Source organism: Coregonus lavaretus, assembly GCF_964263955.1.
Source record: "Coregonus lavaretus genome assembly, chromosome: 2".
Lineage (NCBI taxonomy): Eukaryota > Metazoa > Chordata > Actinopteri > Salmoniformes > Salmonidae > Coregonus > Coregonus lavaretus.
The window spans coordinates 11,367,940-11,388,682 of record NC_139989.1 but is presented as its reverse complement, the minus strand read 5'-3'; the positions used below and the strand labels follow the sequence as shown (position 1 = coordinate 11,388,682).

The window sequence follows — 20,743 nt, the reverse complement described above, 5'->3', positions numbered from 1 at the left end:
ATTCTACGATGTAAAAAATAGTCAAAATAAAGACAAAAACCCTTGAATGAGTAGGTGTGTCCAAACTTTTGACTGGTAGTGTATGTCAAATCAAAGTTTATCGGTCACGTGCACAGGATACAGGGTATAAACGGTACATTGAAATGCTTACTTGCAAGCTTCTCCTTTTATGACTGAGGTAGATTTTAAGCCATGCCAGCCACAATTTCAAATCAGTTGTTGTTTCTATAGGAATTTACATTGTTGAATTGTATGCGTTGTAGCCTGGACATCTAACCTGTAAGAAACATTTAATCCTTGGTCGCCCCTATGGGACATTGTAGCCTCCCTACTGTCACTTTATTCTATTGTATATATAGCCTCCCTACTGTCACTTTATTTTTTACTTCTGCTCTTTTTTTTCTCAACACTTTTTTGTTGTTGTTTTATTCTTACTTTTTTGTTTAAAATAAATGCACTGTTGGTTAAGGGCTGTAAGTAAGCATTTCACTGTAATGTCTGCACCTGTTGTATTCGGCGCATGTGACCAATAAAATTTGATTTGATTTGATTTGATTTGATTTGTGAAGTATGTGCTGCAGTCTGAATCAGATATCCATAGTTGATATGTTTCATAAGGCCTAACCTCAGAGCGACTGCTTTGGAAATTAGAGCTTAGAAAATTATATTGCACAAAAACTTTGAGTCAAGGGTGAGGAAGTTAACTGATAAGACTGATCAGACAAATGTTGAGCTGCAGAGAGAGAATGAACTAGAAAATTGATACATCTCCAAGCATCCTGTCTTTTCGTAGAGATGCTCGACTTTGTTATAGAAACGAAAAGGTCAGTAAAGGAGTCTGGTCTCGGAATGGAGTGAGCGAAAAAGTGACGTAATAAAAACAAAAAGAACAAAGGCATTCATCACTGAGCATATGGCAGGGATGAAAAAGAAAAGGAATCTTTAGAGCGGTATTGATATACAGTGGGGAGAACAAGTATTTGATACACTGCCGATTTTGCAGGTTTTCCTACTTACAAAGCATGTAGAGGTCTGTAATTTTTATCATAGGTACACTTCAACTGTGAGAGACGGAATCTAAAACAAAAATCCAGAAAATCACATTGTATGATTTTTAAGTAATTAATTTGCATTTTATTGCATGACATAAGTATTTGATACATCAGAAAAGCAGAACTTAATATTTGGTACAGAAACCTTTGTTTGCAATTACAGAGATCATACGTTTCCTGTAGGTCTTGACCAGGTTTGCACACACTGCAGCAGGGATTTTGGCCCACTCCTCCATACAGACCTTCTCCAGATCCTTCAGGTTTCAGGGCTGTCGCTGGGCAATACGGACTTTCAGCTCCCTCCAAAGATGTTCTATTGGGTTCAGGTCTGGAGACTGGCTAGGCCACTCCAGGACCTTGAGATGCTTCTTACGGAGCCACTCCTTAGTTGCCCTGGCTGTGTGTTTCGGTCATTGTCATGCTGGAAGACCCAGCCACGAACCATCTTCAATGCTCTTACTGAGGGAAGGAGGTTGTTGGCCAAGATCTCGCGATACATGGCCCCATCCATCCTCCCCTCAATACGGTGCAGTCGTCCTGTCCCCTTTGCAGAAAAGCATCCCAAAAGAATGATGTTTCCCACTCCATGCTTCACGGTTGGGATGGTGTTCTTGGGGTTGTACTCATCCTTCTTCTTCCTCCAAACACGGCGAGTGGAGTTTAGACCAAAAAGCTCTATTTTTGTCTCATCAGACCACATGACCTTCTCCCATTCCTCCTCTGGATCATCCAGATGGTCATTGGCAAACTTCAGACGGGCCTGGACATGCGCTGGCTTGAGCAGGGGGACCTTGCGTGCGCTGCAGGATTTTAATCCATGACGGCGTAGTGTGTTACTAATGGTTTTCTTTGAGACTGTGGTCCCAGCTCTCTTCAGGTCATTGACCAGGTCCTGCCGTGTAGTTCTGGGCTGATCCCTCACCTTCCTCATGATCATTGATGCCCCACGAGGTGAGATCTTGCATGGAGCCCCAGACCGAGGGTGATTGACCGTCATCTTGAACTTCTTCCATTTTCTAATAATTGCACCAACAGTTGTTGCCTTCTCACAAAGCTGCTTGCCTATTGTCCTGTAACCCATCCCAGCCTTGTGCAGGTCTACAATTTTATCCCTGATGTCCTTACACAGCTCTCTGGTCTTGGCCATTGTGGAGAGGTTGGCGTCTGTTTGATTGAGTGTGTGGACAGGTGTACTTTATACAGGTAACGAGTTCAAACAGGTGCAGTTAATACAGGTAATGAGTGGAGAACAGGAGGGCTTCTTAAAGAAAAACTAACAGGTCTGTGAGTGCCAGAATTCTTACTGGTTGGTAGGTGATACTCATGTCATGCAACAAAATGCAAATTAATTACTTAAAAATCATACAATGTGATTTTCTGTATTTTTGTTTTAGATTCCGTCTCTCACAGTTGAAGTGTACCTATGATAAAAATTACAGACCTCTACATGCTTTTTAAGTAGGAAAACCTGCAAAATCGGCAGTGTATCAAATACTTGTTCTCCCCACTGTAGGTCTGCTTGGTGCCATGACTAACTTGTAGAGTTTGGAAGGCTTGCAGCAGGCTTCTGCATCAGCGCTGGAACAGAATCACACCCCAAATCTATGGGGGCATCGCTTCATTGAGGAACACTGAATATTTCAAACATGCAGTATTGGCAGCTCCAATCACCTACTTTCAGCCAGGTAGCATCAGAGGGCAACGGCATGTATAATTGATACGAGATAGTAATTAGTACTTTTTTGGTACATCTTCAGAGGTTCAAAAGCTGTTGTAAAAAATGTGTTACTTTATTTATGGAACATATGGCATTGTCAGACATCAAGGGCCCTCATGCCACAGCACTGCATAGAGATTACAGGCCTCTCTGCATTATTTTGTCTATGCCTGGTATTGAAACTATGTGGTGTTCAAAAGTATCCTATCCTAGTTTTTTAAATAGACATGTCTGAAAAGCGGCCACATTTAGTGACCCATTCGCCTTCACTTGGCCACAACATTGACATGTCCTTGTCCCGAAGTGCTCACTCAGCCAGATTTGATCACGATTGGATCACAATGCATCTTTTGCTCGTATACTCCTGACATTATGACAGAAGTGGGCACATTCTCAAAATACCAAACAATTTAAACCACCAAATCTCTAACCTAATCCTTACCTTTTCATTACAATAAAGCAGAATCGGATTAAATACTGCTACGCTCAAGAAGCCATTCTGAAACGATTATGCTATTTTCAAATAATGAATCTGTCACTACATTACACCTGAGGTACCGGACTCACCAGGCTCTCTGCTGTCTCCACGCCTCTTGTTGAATCGATGGTGAAATATGTCCCCGTGCTGAGCCTTCTGAGCCTTCACACGCGTGACCTTTTCCTCCTCTCATCTCCTTTGTTGTCATTCAACTAGGGGACACTGTGGCATAGTCGCTCGCCACAGTACTTTGCCACCAGCTCGCTCCCCAGACAGCCGTGACATTGTAAAACGGCAGCCTCGGTCAGCACGGGCTAATTGGGTGGAGTGTAGTGTAGCATCAGGAGAGAGGGAGGTGACTGCTGCTAGCCTCGCTGTGTGACTCCATTACATGTTGCTGTGTGGAGAAATGGACAACGGGCCTGTGGGGTTAAGATACTGACGTGTGTGTTAACTGCATCTAAGAATTATATACTGTAGGCTACTGGAGGCTTGCTAAAATGGAAGTCGTTTTTATATGTGGCCACTGTTTAATGCATTACATGAACTGTATATAGAACCATGTCTTGTAAGGTGTGCTGTAATTTCGAGATTCAACACTGAACCTGCCTGGTCAAAAATAGAGATTGAATGGAAATTAAAAGAAATGCTGATATGGTTTGGGTTTACTGTACATGACACCCTCCACTCTGTTTCTACATGTGATTAGAAGAAGTGTGTTTTACCAAGGTTGCTTTGTGTCTCATTTCAGATGCCGCTCGTACGAGGACTGCTGCGGGACGCGCTGCTGCGTCCGAGCCCTCTCCATCCAGCGGCTATGGTACTTCTGGTGAGTCCTACCTACCAGGCTGTCCTTTCCAATGGATCTACAGTACTCTGCCTTCCCCCTCTAACTCCCCTCCTTCCATCTCCATGACAGTCCCAAGGCTACATCCATTGCTATTGGTATTCAGGGACCCAACTCAAGGGTTCAGGGGGTCAGGCAGCCAAATCAATACCCCAGCTTCGTGCACCCAACCCGGGCTGCGCTCCACTCCAGAGATGCCTCTGCGGCGTAACATACAGATGATCTCCTGCGACCTTCACTCCTGTGATCTCTCTAAACAAGGTGTTTTGTGAAGTGGCCCAGGGCTGGTAATGAAGAATGGGAGCCGTGAAGTAAGGGTTAGATGGACTGCGTCTGTGTGGAGTGATATAAGCTGGTTAATACTGAACATTGAGTATGTTGTAGTTAAGCTCTCGAGTCAATGGGGAGTTGGTGTGTTGAGGTGAAGAGCTTGTGTAGGATAATTATGGCTGATACAATGGTATGCTGAGGACAAGGATATCACGAAACCGTTAGGGACCCAGAAAAGAAATGCAGCGCCGCGGGTATGTTCCTGTTAGGCATTGTCATACACGCCTATTGTGGGATTTGCAATTAAGCATGAAATAGGCCTCTCTTTTCAATGATTAATCCATGTTAGTGGTGCAATTAGCCATAACCTCTTGAGTTACAAGAGTCTAGGATTACTTATTCTCCCCTTCATCAGCCTTTATTTTTCCAGCTGAGCCGTGTGGCGTCACTGCTTTGCTTTCGCAATCCAACTGCGAAAACAGAACATGGAACCGCTACATGGAAACAAAACCAGGGTTTCATGGTGCTCTAGCGGCCTTGGGTAAACGGTTTTGATCAGCGACTGCCTGGTCTCTGTTTCCTTTCACAGAGCTTGTGGATCGCGGCCGGTGTCAACTCAATTGCGAGGTTCTCAAGGCCCACGTTGAGTGTAATGTCCTCGCTCCCCTCTCATTGTAATGGACACCTGACCTTGTCTGTTTGGAGCGGTTGGAGAGGTTGGTTATCTCTACTGGCAGGATCTGTGGATATAATGGGTGCTTATTTTGATAGTGCCACGTCATGGCAAGCAGACTAGATAAAGCTAGTGGCAAGTTGAATGTCATTATCAAACAGTGAGAGGATGATGAGTTAAGAGGAAAGTGAACAGGGGTTACTTGTTAAACTTGACTTCTGACAAATGTCACTAATGACAGTACACTGTCAGGTATGTCTCTCTAGCATTTATAAGTACAGTTGAAGTCGGAAGTTTACATACACCTTAGCCAAATACATTTAAACTCTGTTTTTCACAATTCCTGACATTTAGTCCTAGTAAAAATTACCTGTCTTAGGTCAGTTAGGATCGCCACTTTATTTTAAGAATGTGAAATGTCTGAATAATAGTAGAGAGAATTATTTATTTCAGCTTTTATTTCTTTCATCACATTCCCAGTGGGTCAGAAGTTTACATACACTCAATTAGTATTTGGTAGCATTGCCTTTAAATTGTTTAACTTGGGTCAAACGTTTCGGGTAGCCTTCCACAAGCTTCCCACATTAAGTTGGGTGAATTTTGGCCCATTCCTCCTGACAGAGCTGGTGTAACGGAGTCAGGTTTGTAGGCCTCCTTGCTCGCACACACTTTTTCAGTTCTGCCCACACATTTTCTATAGGAATGAGGTCAGGGCTTTGTGATGGCCACTCCAATACCTTGACTTTGTTGTCCTTAAGCCATATTATGTCAATTAGCCTACCAGAAGCTTCTAAAGCCATGACATCATTTTCTGGAATTTTCCAAGCTGTTTAAAGGTACAGTCAACTTAGTGTATGTAAACATCTGACCCACTGGAATTGTGATACAGTGAATTATAAGTGAAATAATCTGTTTGTAAACAATTGTTGGAAAAATTACTTGTCATGCACAAAGTAGATGTCCTAACCGACTTGCCAAAACTATAGTTTGTTAACAAGAAATTTGTGGAGAGGTAGAAAAACGAGTTTTAATGACTCCAACCTAAGTGTATGTAAACTAAAACAGAAATGGCGAAATTAGTAGGATATTAAATGTGGAACTACACAAATGATTTGGAATAATTCACATCACATGTTTTGTCAATATTACAATGGTTTAGTACAGTGGGGAAAAAAAGTATTTAGTCAGCCACCAATTGTGCAAGTTCTCCCACTTAAAAAGATGAGAGAGGCCTGTAATTTTCATCATAGGTACACGTCAACTATGACAGACAAAATGAGAAAGAAAAAAATCCAGAAAAATCACTTTGTAGGATTTTTTATGAATTTATTTGCAAATTATGGTGGAAAATAAGTATTTGGTCAATAACAAAAGTTTCTCAATACTTTGTTATATACCCTTTGTTGGCAATGACACAGGTCAAACGTTTTCTGTAAGTCTTCACAAGGTTTTCACACACTGTTGCTGGTATTTTGGCCCATTCCTCCATGCAGATCTCCTCTAGAGCAGTGATGTTTTGGGGCTGTCGCTGGGCAACACAGACTTTCAACTCCCTCCAAAGATTTTCTATGGGGTTGAGATCTGGAGACTGGCTAGGCCACTTCAGGACCTTGAAATGCTTCTTACGAAGCCACTCCTTCGTTGCCCGGACACGTTTAATCTTCAATGCCCTTGCTGATGGAAGGAGGTTTTCACTCAGAATCTCACGATACATGGCCCCATTCATTCTTTCCTTTACACGGATCAGTCGTCCTGGTCCCTTTGCAGAAAAACAGCCCCAAAGCATGATGTTTCCACCCCCATGCTTCACAGTAGGTATGGTGTTCTTTGGATGCAACTCAGCATTCTTTGTCCTCCAAACACGACGAGTTGAGTTTTTACCAAAAAGTTCTATTTTGGTTTCATCTGACCATATGACATTCTCCCAATCCTCTTTTGGATCATCCAAATGCACTCTAGCAAACTTCAGACGGGCCTGGACATGTACTGGCTTAAGCAGGGGGACACGTCTGGCACTGCAGGATTTGAGTCCCTGGCGGCGTAGTGTGTTACTGATGGTAGGCTTTGTTACTTTGGTCCCAGCTCTCTGCAGGTCATTCACTAGGTCCACCCGTGTGGTTCTGGGATTTTTGCTCACCGTTCTTGTGATCATTTTGACCCCACGGGGTGAGATCTTGCGTGGAGCCCCAGATCGAGGGAGATTATCAGTGGTCTTGTATGTCTTCCATTTCCTAATAATTGCTCCCACAGTTGATTTCTTCAAACCAAGCTGCTTACCTATTGCAGATTCAGTCTTCCCAGCCTGGTGCAGGTCTACAATTTTGTTTCTGGTGTCCTTTGACAGCTCTTTGGTCTTGGCCATAGTGGAGTTTGGAGTGTGACTGTTTGAGGTTGTGAACAGGTGTCTTTTATACTGATAACAAGTTCAAACAGGTGCCATTAATACAGGTAACGAGTGGAGGACAGAGGAGCCTCTTAAAGAAGAAGTAACAGGTCTGTGAGAGCCAGAAATCTTGCTTGTTTGTCTGTCATAGTTGACGTGTACCTATGATGAAAATTACAGGCCTCTCTCATCTTTTTAAGTGGGAGAACTTGCACAATTGGTGGCTGACTAAATACGTTTTTTTCCCCACTGTATGTTTTTGTATAAGGCATTTAAAAAATTGTTATTAATTCACACTGTACAGTATTCACCATAGATAGTCACCTCCAACATTATTTGCACCCTTGATAAGGGTAAGCAAAAAATAATACAAAAATACTGAGCTATGCAAAAAAAATAATGGGGAAATTATATTTTATACTAATACAATTGCTCACATTTTTTTTCTCATAAAGATGTGTCAAAGTTATTGGCACCCCTAAAGATTCATTTAAATATAATCAAACAAAATGTATTCTGCATTAACGTTCTACTTTTTTAAGAGCATCTCACCTTAAGGAACTGTATTGTGGCCTTCCATAGCTTCCTGTTTCAGTGGGGTATAAAAATGATGTAGCATGCATGTAAAATCCATTTGTCATCCATCACATGGGGAAAGGCAAAGAACTCACAAACGAAAAGAGAAATCATTGTCAGCCTTAGTAAATCAGGGAATGAGTATAAAACAATAGCTAAAATAACTAAATGTACCACTATTAGGGCAATAATTAAGAAGTTTAAAACCACTGGAACAGTGCTAAACTTGCCTGGTAGAGGACGCATGTGTATCTTGTCCACATGCACAGTGAGGAAGATGGTTCTGGAGGCAAAGAAAAGTCCAAGGGCCACAGTTGAAAAATTACAGATCTTGGTCGCATCTTGGTCACCAAGTCTCTTAATCTACAATAGGCTCTTTGGAAAGTTTGCCAGAAAAAAAGCCTTTTATTGAGAGCAACCAACAAATGTACATGCCTGGAGCTTGCTAAACGGCAGTGGCACTTGGATAAGAACCAGGTGCAATGGACATATGAGACGAAAAGAGGTCTTTGGCCACGCAGCGGTGAGTTTGGCGTCGAAAGAAAGATGCATATGCAGAAAGGTGCCTCATACCTACTGTAAAATATGGTGGTGGATCTTTGACGTTATGGGACTGTTTCGCTTCCACTGGTCCTGGGGCCCTTGATGTGGTCCAAAAACTCCATCCAACCTGATTTCCCCCCCCCCAAATAGCTCTTACACTAAAAGGGCATTATCATTTTCACAATTTCAGTGTTATTTCTACCTCGTAGTATGGAAATATTGTTTTTGACTGCACTGCCCCTTTAAGTCAACAGCATTACATTTACATTACATCAATTTTAGTCATTTAGCAGACGCTCTTATCCAGAGCGACTTACAGGAGCAATTAGGGTTAAGTGCCTTGCTCAAGGGCACATTTACGTCATTTAGCAGACGCTCTTATCCAGAGCGACTTACAAATTGGTGCAATCACCCTATAGCCAGTGGGATAACCACTTTACACTTATTTTTTTTTTTTATTTTTTTTTTTTTTGGGGGGGGGGTAGAAGGATTACTTTATCCTATCCCAGGTGTTCCTTAAAGAGGTGGGGTTTCAAATGTCTCCGGAAGGTGGTGAGTGACTCCGCTGTCCTGGCGTCGTGAGGGAGCTTTTTCCACCATTGGGGTGCCAGAGCAGCGAACAGTTTTGACTGGGCTGAGCGGGAACTATGCTTCCGCAGAGGAAGGGGAGCCAGCAGGCCAGAGGTGGATGAACGCAATGCCCTCGTTTGGGTGTAGGGACTGATCAGAGCCCGAAGGTACGGAGGTGCCGTTCCCCTCACTGCTCCATAGGCAAGCACCATGGTCTTGTAACGGATGCGAGCTTCAACTGGAAGCCAGTGGAGTGTGCGGAGGAGGGGGGTGACGTGAGAGAACTTGGGAAGGTTGAACACCAGACGGGCTGCGGCATTCTGGATGAGTTGTAGGGGTTTAATGGCACAGGCAGGGAGGCCAGCCAACAGCGAGTTGCAGTAATCCAGACGGGAGATGACAAGTGCCTGGATTAGGACCTGTGCCGCTTCCTGTGTAAGGCAGGGTCGTACTCTCCGAATGTTGTAGAGCATCATGAATCTACATGGCCAAAAACCTGGTTGCCTCTGCCAGGAGGCTGAAACTTGGATTTTTATTAGGATTTCATGTAATGGACATACACACAATTGTCCAAATTGTTGATGAAAAAAAATTACTTATCTCAAAAATTCTAAAAAATAAATAACGGAAAAGTGGTGCATGCATATGTATACACCCCCTTTGCTATGAAGCCCCTAAATAAGATCTGGTGCAACCAATTACCTTCAGAAGTCACATAATTAGTTAGATTGCACACAGGTGGACTTTATTTAAGTGTCACATGATCTGTCACATGATCTCAGTTATATATACACCTGTTCTGAAAGGCCCCAGAGTCTGCAACACCACTAAGCAAGAGGCACCATCAAGCAAGCGGCACCATGAAGACCAAGGAGCTCTACAAACAGGTCAGGGACAAAGTTGTGGAGAAGTAAAGATCTGGGTTGGGTTATAAAAAATATCTGAAACTTTGAACATCCCACGGAGCACCATTAAATCCATTATTAAAAAATGGAAAGAATATAGCACCACAACAAACCTGCCAAGAGAGGGCCGCCCACCAAAACTCACGGACCAGGCAAAGAGGGCATTAATCAGAGAGGCAACAAAGAGACCAAAGATAACCCTGAAGGAGCTGCAAAGCTCCAGAGCGGAGATTGGAGTATCTGTCCATAGGACCACTTTAAGACGTACACTCCACAGAGCAGAGCTTTACGGAAGAGTGGCCAGAAAAAAGCCATTGGTTACAGAAAAAAATAAGCAAACACGTTTGGTGTTCGCCAAAAGACATGTGGGAGACTCCCCAAACATATGGAAGAAGGTACTCTGGTCAGATGATAATAAAATTGAGCTTTTTGGCCATCAAGGAAAAAGCTATGTCTGGCACAAACCCAACACCTCTCATCACCCCGAGAACACCATCCCCACAGTGAAGCATGGTGGTGGCAGCATCATGCTGTGGGGATGTTTTTTACCGGCAGGGACTGGGAAACTGGTCAGAATTGAAGGAATGATGGATGGCACTAAATACAGGGAAACCTGTTTCAGTCTTCCAGAGATTTGAAACTGGGACGGAGGTTCAACTTCCAGCAGGACAATGAACCTAAGCATACTGCTAAAGCAACACTAGAGTGGTTTAAGGGGAAACATTTAAATGTCTTGGAATGGCCTAGTCAAAACCCAGACCTCAATCCAATTGAGAATCTGTGGTATGACTTAAAGATTGCTGTACACCACAGAACCCATGCAACTTGAAGGAGCTGGAGCAGTTTTGCCTTGAAGAATGGGCAAAAATCCCAGTGGCTAGATGTGCCAAGCTTATAGTGACATACCCCAAGAGACTTGCAGCTGTAATTAATGCAAAAGGTGGCTCTACAAAGTATTGACTTTGGGGGGGGGGGTGAATAGTTATGCACGCTCAAGTTTTCTGTTTTTTTGTCTTATTTCTTGTTTGTTTCACAATAAAAAATATTTTGCATCTTCAAAGTGGTAGGCATGGTGTGTAAATCAAATGATACAAACCCCCCCAAAATCCATTTTAATTCCAGGTTGTAAGGTAACAAAATAGGAAAAATGCCAAGGGGAGTGAATACTTTCGCAAGCCACTGTAGTTGTATTTATTTTAGTATTTTTTGCTCATCTACGGTGCCAATAATTTTGGAGGTGACTGTATATAGTTCTATGGTATTTAGAATCATCTTTGTATTGTTTAATCACATGAATGGAGAAAGAAATGAATATTAAAGATATCCTCAATCTAATCAACAACACATACATTGATTGAGGACAGTATCGTCTGTCAGTTGATAGATCAAACACAAAGATTGTCACATACATTGTTGATGGACACAGGATTCTCTGTATATGCCCTGTTGGTACAGTGGACCTATCAACTGCCTGCTACTTAGGCAGCACAGGGCCGGGGGTTGGGGTTAGGCTGACAGCGTTCCGCCACTGCATCTATCTCCCCCACCTGTACACCTCGGTAGACCCCCGTCACTGTGGTGGTATGGACAGTGCCGTCAGTGTACTCTTTAGCCAGGTGTGTGGTGAACGGGATTTCAATCTTATACTTCTTTCTTGCCATTTTCACCACACACCGGTGGTTGGCTGGGACAGCCACCTCTACACTCATTGAGTGGCTGATGGTTTCAGAGTTGCCTTGGTGTGGGTTTGCTCAGATGTGACGTTGACACCAGCGGTGGCAGAGACTATTGGTATCCCTACTGTTATGGAGGTGGATATGGTCAGGGAGGAGGAATACATAAGTATTCAGACCCTTTGCTATGAGACTTGAAATTGAGCTCAGGTGCATCCTGTTTCCATTGATCATCCTTGATGTTTCTACAACTTGATTGGAGTCCACCTGTGGTAAATTCAATTGATTGGACATGATTTGGAAAGGCACACAGCTGTCTATATAAAGTCCAACAGTAAGAGCAAAAACCAAACCGTGAGGTTGAAGGAATTGTCCGTAGAGCTCCGAGACAGAATTGTGTCAAGGCACAGATCTGGGGAAGGGTACCAAACAATTTCTACAGCTTTGAAGGTCCCCAAGAACACGGTGGCCTCCATCATTCTTAAATGGAAGAAGTTTGGAACCACCAAGACTCTTCCTAGAGCTGGCCGATGGTCACTCTGACAGAGCTCCAGAGTTCCTCTGTGGAGATGGGAGAACCTTCCAGAAGGACAACCATCTCTGCAGCACTCCACCAAACAGGCCATGATTATGGCGTACCTGTCTTGAATGCATCAAACCAAGAAGCAAGTTAGCTAAGATAGCTTAAATTAGCTAGCTAGGCTAATTGAGGCGGCATGCACTTTCTCCATGTCCTACAGTTAAAAATAACACCTCCATTCAGATTATTAAGTAGCAGCCTACCTGTTGGTTCTTGGTCGTTGTAGCATATCCTTCTCATTTAACTTTTAATTCCATCTTCCATTGATTAGATCATCTCCTAACGTGCTTTGCCACACACAGAGGCTCTGACTGTAGTCCCATGATGATGACTTGTGATTGGCCGACAACAACAACAAGCTACACACGCCACTCTGCATAGGCTATTCTCGTTGAGCAGAGGCGACATACTGTTAAAATGTTATCCACAACTCTCTGTCCATCGCTGTTGTAATCTACTGTGAAGCCAAAATATTCAAAAAACTGTAGAATGAAATGATGTTGGAGGATCTTCCTATTCTGGTTTATCGACCCCACCACTCACCATTGTACAAAACGAGTTCCCGGCTGCGCCTCACAAAAGGATAGTTTGAAATGCGGCAGTTAAGATTGTAATTTTTATTACAACGTGTGCATAGGCTCTAGTTTTAACGGAATAGCCTACAATGTTTTTTCAGCTCAGATTTACTTGAGGCAATGGCATACAATGCATAGCCTATAGGCCTAGTTTTTTTAATTGTTTCAAATAAAAAAAATTACGTATTCATTCGGTTCGGTACGAATATGTGTACCGTTACACCCCTAGTATTCATACTTTGATGAACAAGGATATCTTGGGTTGGTGGGTTCTTATTTGTGCTTCAATTTGATGAATTAAACAATTAGGCCTAAGCTGTGTTTTGCTGTGCTCATTGGGACATGGCTTGCTACATCTACAACTCTAAAGGTAATCAATACGGAATAAACTGAGTGAGTTTGTTTCTGGATTTGGTGTCTGTCTGGAGCGGTTGGAGAGGTTGGTTCACTACTGGAGGGATCTGTGGATAAACTGGGTGATGATTCTGTCTGATAGTGCCACATGGCATGAAGACTGTATCTACTTAGTGGCAAGTTGAATGTCATTATCAAACAGTGAGAGGATGTTAAGTAAACATGAGAGTGAACGGTGTTACTTGTTAAACATGAAAAATGTATGCATTCACTAACTGTAAGTCGCTCTGGATAAGAGCATCTGCTAAATGACTCAAATGTAAATGACTCCTCTGACACATCTTAGATTTCTTATAGTCATACTTAACGTATAGTTAATGTATAAGCTGTGGAGGAGCACACACCCCCGCCCCAAAAAATATATTATTATGATTATTAGTATTTCTTTATATATATTTTTTTCGGTAATGAAAATTATACCGTCAGTATTTTGAAATACCCTGGTAAACGGTATATCGCCCAAGCCTAATGTTTGTATGCGGAGTTCACAAAACATTAAGAACACCTTCCTAATAACGAGTTACACCCCCTTTTGCCCTCAGAACGGCCTCAATTCGTTGGGGCATGGACTCTACAAGGTGTCGAAAGCGTTCCACAGGGATGCTGGTCCATGTTGACTCCAATGCTTTCTACAGTTGGGTCAAGTTGGCTGGATGTCCTTTGGTTGGTGGACCATTCTTGATACACACGGGAAACTGTTGAGTGTGAAAAACCCAGCAGCGTTGCAGTCCTTGACAGAAACCAGTGCGCCTGACACCTACTACCATATCCCGTTCAAAGGCACTTCAATGTTTTGTCTTGCCTATTCACTCTCGGAATGGCACACATACACAATCCATCTCTCAATTGTCTCAAGGCTTAAAAATACTTCTTTAACCTGTCTCCTCCCGTTCATCTACACTGATTGAAGTGGATTTAACAAGTGACATCAATAAGGGATCATAGCTTTTACCTGGATTCACCTGGTCAGTCTGTCAAGGAAAGAGCAGGTGTTCATAATGTTTTGTACACTCAGTCTATAATTACATTAAAACGGCAATGTGCACATATGATTTTTAATAATTCACATCACATGTTTTGTCAATATTAAAATGGTTTATTATATTTTTATACTCACATATAAGGCTTTAGAAAAAATCTGATTATTCATTCACAATTTACAGTATTCATCAGAGAGATACAGTATATAATTATATGGTATTTAAAATCATCTATGTATTCTCTAATCACAGGAATGGAGAAAGAAATTAATCCAGTCTTCGATCTAGGACTGAAAGAAACATCGACAACACATACATTGATTGAGTACAGAATCGTCCATGTCAGTTGATAGAACAAAACACAACAAAGATTGTCACAGACATTGTTGATGGACACAGGATTCTCTGCATATGCCCTGTTGGTACAGTGGACCTATCAACTGCCTGCTACTTAGGCAGCACAGGGCCGGGGGTTGGGGTTAGGCTGACAGCGTTCCGCCACTGCGTCTATCACCCCCACCTGTACATCTCTGTAGACCCCCTTCACTGTGGTGGTATGGACAGTGCCGTGTGTACTCTTTAGCCAGGTGTGCGGTGAACGGGATTTCAATCTTGTAATTATTTCCTGCCATTTTCACCACGCAGCGGTGGTTGGCTGGGACATCCACCTCTACACTCATTGAGTGGCTGATGATTTCAGTCACAGAGTTGCCGTTGGTGTGGGTTTTCTCAGATGTGACATTGACACCAGCGGTAGCAGAGACTATTGGTAAAAACCAAGCCACAGGATTGTGTCGAGGCATAGATCTGGGGAACGGTACCAAAACATTTCTTCAGCATTGAAGGTCCCCACGAACACAGTGGCCTCCATCATTCTTAAATGGAAGAAGTTTTGAACCACCAAAATTCTTCCTAGAGCCCGGCCAAACTGAGTAATCGGGGGAGAAGGGCCGTGGTCAGGGAGGTGACCAAGAACCTGATGGTCAGAGTTCCAGAGTTCCTAAGTGGAGATGGGAGAACCTTCCAGAAGGACAACCATCTCTGCAGCATTCCACCAATCAGGCCTTTATTGTACAATGACCAGACGGAAGCCACTCCTTAGTAAAAGGCACATGACAGCCCGCTTGTAGTTTGCCAAAAGTCACCTAAAGGACTCTCAGAGTAAAATATTAGCTAGGGTTGCAAAACTACACGTAATTTACCAAAGTTACCAGAATCTTCTGTAATTTTGGTAATAAAAAGGTAATCTATGGTGATCTATGGTAACTTTTGTAATTTGTACTTGAATAAAAAATGTATTCATATCGTCGCGGTCTGATGAAAACCTCTTAACAGAAACTTTTCAGGAATTGGAAAAAATTACTATATTTTCCCATAAAGCCCCACAGTGGAGGTGTCATATAACCCGTAAAACGTAGCCGTCAAACAGGGAAATGGTTCCAATAATTTTTCCACCATACATTTTTCCAATAAGGGATTTTAGAAACACTTAAAATAAGGGCTTTGTTTCGTGTAGTCTTACTCTGGCGTGACGTTTTGATAACCATGTAAATCTCTCTCGGACAAGGTGACTTTTATCAATATATTCAGCTCTATTTACTCTCAGATTACCTTTGCCTTGATTTGGCAGTCTCGTCCAAATCATCATGGCATTTGTAGTTCTTTATGATAGCCACATTAGCAGCTAATTAGCATTTCATTTTTGTGGGGAAAATACAGGTGAATATATTGATAAAAGTCACCTTGTCCTAGAGAGATTTACACGGTTATCAAAACGTCACGCCAGGGTAAGCCTACACGAAAAACAGCCGTTATTTTAAGTGTTTCTAAAATCCCCTATGGAAAAAATCATGGTGGAAAAACGACTGGAACCATTTACCTTTTTGACCGCTAGTTACTTTGGGGTATTATGACTCATACTGTGGTACTCTATTAATGAACATACAATTATGAAACTTCAGAATCTATTTTTAATATATTTTCTTGGTCCTAGAGTGATGATATGTTCAGAGTACATTTAGGGGAGTTACTGCTTTCAATTAATATAGAATCATTAAAATAGTCAAAAATGAAGTTGACAAGCAACATGTAAAGTGTTGATCCCATGTTTCATGAGCTGAAATAAAAGATCCCAGAAATGTTCCATGAGCACAAAAAGCTTATTTCTTTCAAATGTTGTGCACAAATTTGTTTACATCCCTGTTAGTGAGTATTTCTCCTTTGCCAAGCTAATCCAACACAGGTGCACCTTGTGTTGCGGACAATACAAGGCCACTCTAAAATGTGCAATTTTGTCACACAACATAATGCCACAGATGTCTACATTTTTGAGGGAACGTACAATTGGCATGCTGACTGCAGGAATGGCCTCACAACCGCATACCACGTGTATGGTGATGTTTGGGTGAGGGGTTTGCTGATGTCACGTTGTGAACAGAGTGCCCCATGGTGGCGGTGGGGTTATGGTATGGGCAGGCAGGCATAAGCTACGGATAACGAACACAGTTGCATTTTATCGATGGCAATTTGAATGCACAGCGATACCGTGATGAGATCCTGAGGCCCATTTTGAGGCCTATTTTTTTTAAGGTATCTCTGACCAACATCCCAGTCATGTGAAATCCATAGATTAGGGCCTAATGAATTTATTTCAATTGGCTGATTTCCTTATATAAACTGTAACTCAGTAATATCTTTGAAATTGTTGCATGTTGCATTTATATTTTTGTTCAGTGTATATATAGTATTAATTCTTTATATATATATTGTCCATGACTTTCCAGTGGATAGACCACCTGTGATAATCTGAAGTACCCAAAAAGGCCACTAGATGTCATCTGAGAAAATCCCCCCCAAAACATGAAAGTTACTAAAATGTTGGTAATCCTCAAAAGTGTCTAGTAATATACCCTCCCTTTGCAACCCTAGTATTAGCAATCACTTTGGTAGTTATCAACAGAAAATTGAAAGCCATTGTTCAAAACAAACAATACAAAATGAGGAACTATGCAGCTATGCATAGCCAAATGCACCATAGATAGACAGAACACATCACTCACCGTCCACTGTGGTCACAATGCTCTGAGTGACATGGTGTGAGAGCTGCTTGTTCATCAGCTCTGGAGGTTCATCCATACCCAGAGAACATTGCAGCAGAAAGGCACAGGCTATAAACGCTGTCAGTATCATCTGAAAGATAAAGAGGATGCAGAGAATACTCACAAATAATTAGGCCTGATATCATTCCATATTGATGGAATTTTGAAAAATAGCTTTGCAACGTAGAATAGCCATGTTTAGATGGAAAGAACTTCCTCTTGAACAGCACTCTGCATCACTCACCTTTACAAATTAAGTCTTCATTCCTCTCAGCTTCTTGTCAAGATGGGGTTGACTCTCCACAATAACTTAACAGCTTTTATAGGATATTGTTGGGTTAATGATTTGCTGTTTTTACAGCGTTTACAGGCAGCTATGGAACGCCGTTTGGGTATTTGTGTGTCAAAAATGATACACGTCAAATAACACTGTTTGACGTCAAATAAGATTTTAATTTGACACGTCAAATAATACAATTCTATTATAGAATGTTGTGTGTGCTGAATTTGCATGTGCAAGCGCCACCACTACGATCAGTAGCTGTACAGAAAAAAGTCTGCAAACAAGCACACACCGGCCACCAACCATGTGTTTACAATAGCGCGTTGGTAATAATGAATTATTTGTTCGACCGAATGGGAAAACATCTGTGTGAGCATTTGAAATAAGATCAGGATCAAACGAGCAAGATCAAAAATGTTTGATACAGATGATACAGATGTTATTAGCAACTTCTGGGGTAGCTAGCTATCTTTAGCTTGGTAACGTTGCCTAGCTAGCACCAATCAACTAACGTTAGCCTGAAAACAATGACCAATAGAAACTGCAGTCATTTTCAATATTCTTAGCAATGATTTAGGAATCCATGTGAGTAAGTATTAGCTAGGTAGCCACTTGAACTTCAGTTCATGAAAATAACTAGCTAGCCAGCTACTTAACCATGTTGCCCAAAGCTAACGTTATAAAGAGCCAGTAAACTTAATCTGGCTGGTGAGGCTTGACCGGACCGGGTTATGTGTTGTTGAAAGACTGATACCCCATGTCATTGATCCATAATCCATAGGTAAGGTTCTACAGTGAAATAAATATGACCCCAATGCAATTCTAAAGTCTAATACATCCAGTGTGATTTCAACAGATTTTTGTCAAATTAACAAATTATTTTATTTTCTTGAATTTCTATAACAATAATCCAACCTCGTTTAGCATGATCCATGGCATAATTCCACTATTTGCATTCATTTGGATCAGTCAATGACATACTTTTATTTTGAAGGCTAACCGCAAATTACACTATTATTGTGGCTAGCTTCACATAGGTGGGTCCGACCACCATTAATTAATCAAATAAGAACAGTTTTATAAATTAGGGGTATTTTAGATGACACCTAGCTCGATAGTTTGTTAGCTAACTATAGCTACTGAAACAGATTGTCGTTTTGCTATGTTTTTGGGGAAGAACATTGTTTGCATCCATCAGCTAACGTTTTTTTATGACCAGCACTGTGCGCGAGACAAAACTTTACCAGCATCATAGCATACTGTAATGACCTGACTAGATCATAAAAGAACAACTGTCCAGACAGAGGATTGAGTTTACGAATGGACGGTTTATTAAACCAACTTTACACAGGCTACTGTTTGGCCGTAGCCCACGCCAAATAAATGAAAGATAACCCACAAGCCAATCGTGACCTTCTCTTGTGAAGCCCAGATGTAAAAGAGAGAGAACAAAGGCTAAACCTGGTCTTAACTTCCAATGCTCCATCCCCCTGCCCAACCCCCCTCCACGCCACTCCGCCAACCGCCAGGATGCCCGGCATCAGAACATTCCAGGCATTCCCGTGATTGGCAGATAGCAGGTTGATTGACATGTCAGACCCCGCGAACACTGGGTACTGGTAGGTACAACACAACCATCTACTAGCCTAACACATAACACACAGCTGTCTGTGCGGGTCGCTACACAGCCCCCCCACCACAAAGTCCCTCGTCCCCGAGGGAACAAACAAAGTCTCTGAAGCGACCCGGAGGTCTCCTTTGCCTGCGTGGCTGTGATGGCCGCAGAGTGCCCCTCTGGGAACCAGGGGATGAAGGCAAGGACATGGGGGACAAGGAAGTGGGAACGGGTAATACAGTCCGTGGCTCTGGGGAACCACGCGGTGACACAGGGGGAGTGGGCTGTCTGGAGCCTTGTCTGCGGCACCTGGCGGTGGGTGCCTGGAGAATGTCATTGCCAGAGAGGGGAATTGTAGGGGTTCCTGGGGTTTGGGGAGAAGAGGCCCCTCTATATGGGGCTAACCTGTCCCGGTGCAGTGTCACCTTTCTCCCCCTGGGAGGAAGCTGCACCCGGTAAACAACCTCCCCTACCCTCTCCAGGACACTGCAGGGTCCCACCCAGTGACTGTCCAACTTGGGGATCTGCCTTTTTTCCTTAGCGGGCTGTAGACCCAGACCAGCTCCCCAGCCACAAAGTGCCTTCCCCGGGTGTGCAAGTCATAGTTCCTCTTCTGCCTCACACCTGCATTCAGCAGCTGCTCTCTGGCGAAGGTGTGGGCTGTCTCCAGGCGGTCCTGGAGTCTCCGGGCATACTCCGGCCCCGGGGAAACATGAGGGCTATCCAGGGGCCGACCAAACGCCATCTCCGCAGGGGTACGGATCTCTCTCCCCAGCATGATGAGGGCAGGCGTGCAGGAGGTGGAGTCTTGGACAGCGGAGCGGCATGCCATGAGGACCATAGGCAGGTGCTTGTCCCAGTCACGCTGGTGTTTGGAAGAGACGATGGCCAGCTGCTGTCCAAGCGTTTTGTTGAAGCGCTCCACAAGGCCATCACTTTGAGGATGGAGAGGAGTAGTGCGGGTCTTGTGCATACCCAGCCTCTCACACATGGTGGCGAACACACGGGACTCAAAGTTTCTGCCTTGGTCGCTGTGGATGGACTCTGCAGCTCCAAACCTGCTGAACATCCCCGCTGTCAGGGCGTCGACGATGGTCTCTGCCTCCTGGTCAGGCAGAGCATAGGCCTCGGGCCATTTTGTGAAATAGTCCATGGCCGTGAGCACCCAGCGGTTTCCACTGTCTGTGGTGGGGAACGGCCCAACTACATCCACTCCCACCCTCTCCATGGGAGCCCCCTCCACAGTGACAGGGACATGACAAATGTCCCCAACACAGGTCCGGCCCACCACAACAACAGGCTCCATCCGCTTGCCCTCGTCTGCTTCTGGGGGAAGTGGAGCCTTGCTTCCCCGTCTGTGCCGGTGGGCTCCTCCTGAAGAAGATGGTGGTTGGGATAGAAAGCCAGGGGTCCACAATACCCGGTCTATGCGGACCCCGAGCCGTTTCCCTGAGCTCTGGGGGACATGGGGCAATCTCGGCGCAGATGGCCTGGCTGGCCACAACCCCAGC

At 43.4% G+C, this 20,743-nt stretch overlaps 1 protein-coding gene across 1 annotated transcript in view; it reads left to right on the top strand.

Moving 5' to 3' along the window:
* Nucleotides 1–20,743, top strand: part of vopp1b (VOPP1 WW domain binding protein b) — a gene marked incomplete at both ends in the record, with an annotated part of 122,283 nt that overhangs the window by 65,472 nt on the left and 36,068 nt on the right. Inside the window, one exon of the mRNA XM_084183835.1 lies at nt 3,999–4,076. Within this exon, the coding sequence (XP_084039961.1) occupies nt 3,999–4,076 (78 nt within the window). The remainder of the gene's footprint in view (nt 1–3,998; nt 4,077–20,743) is intronic.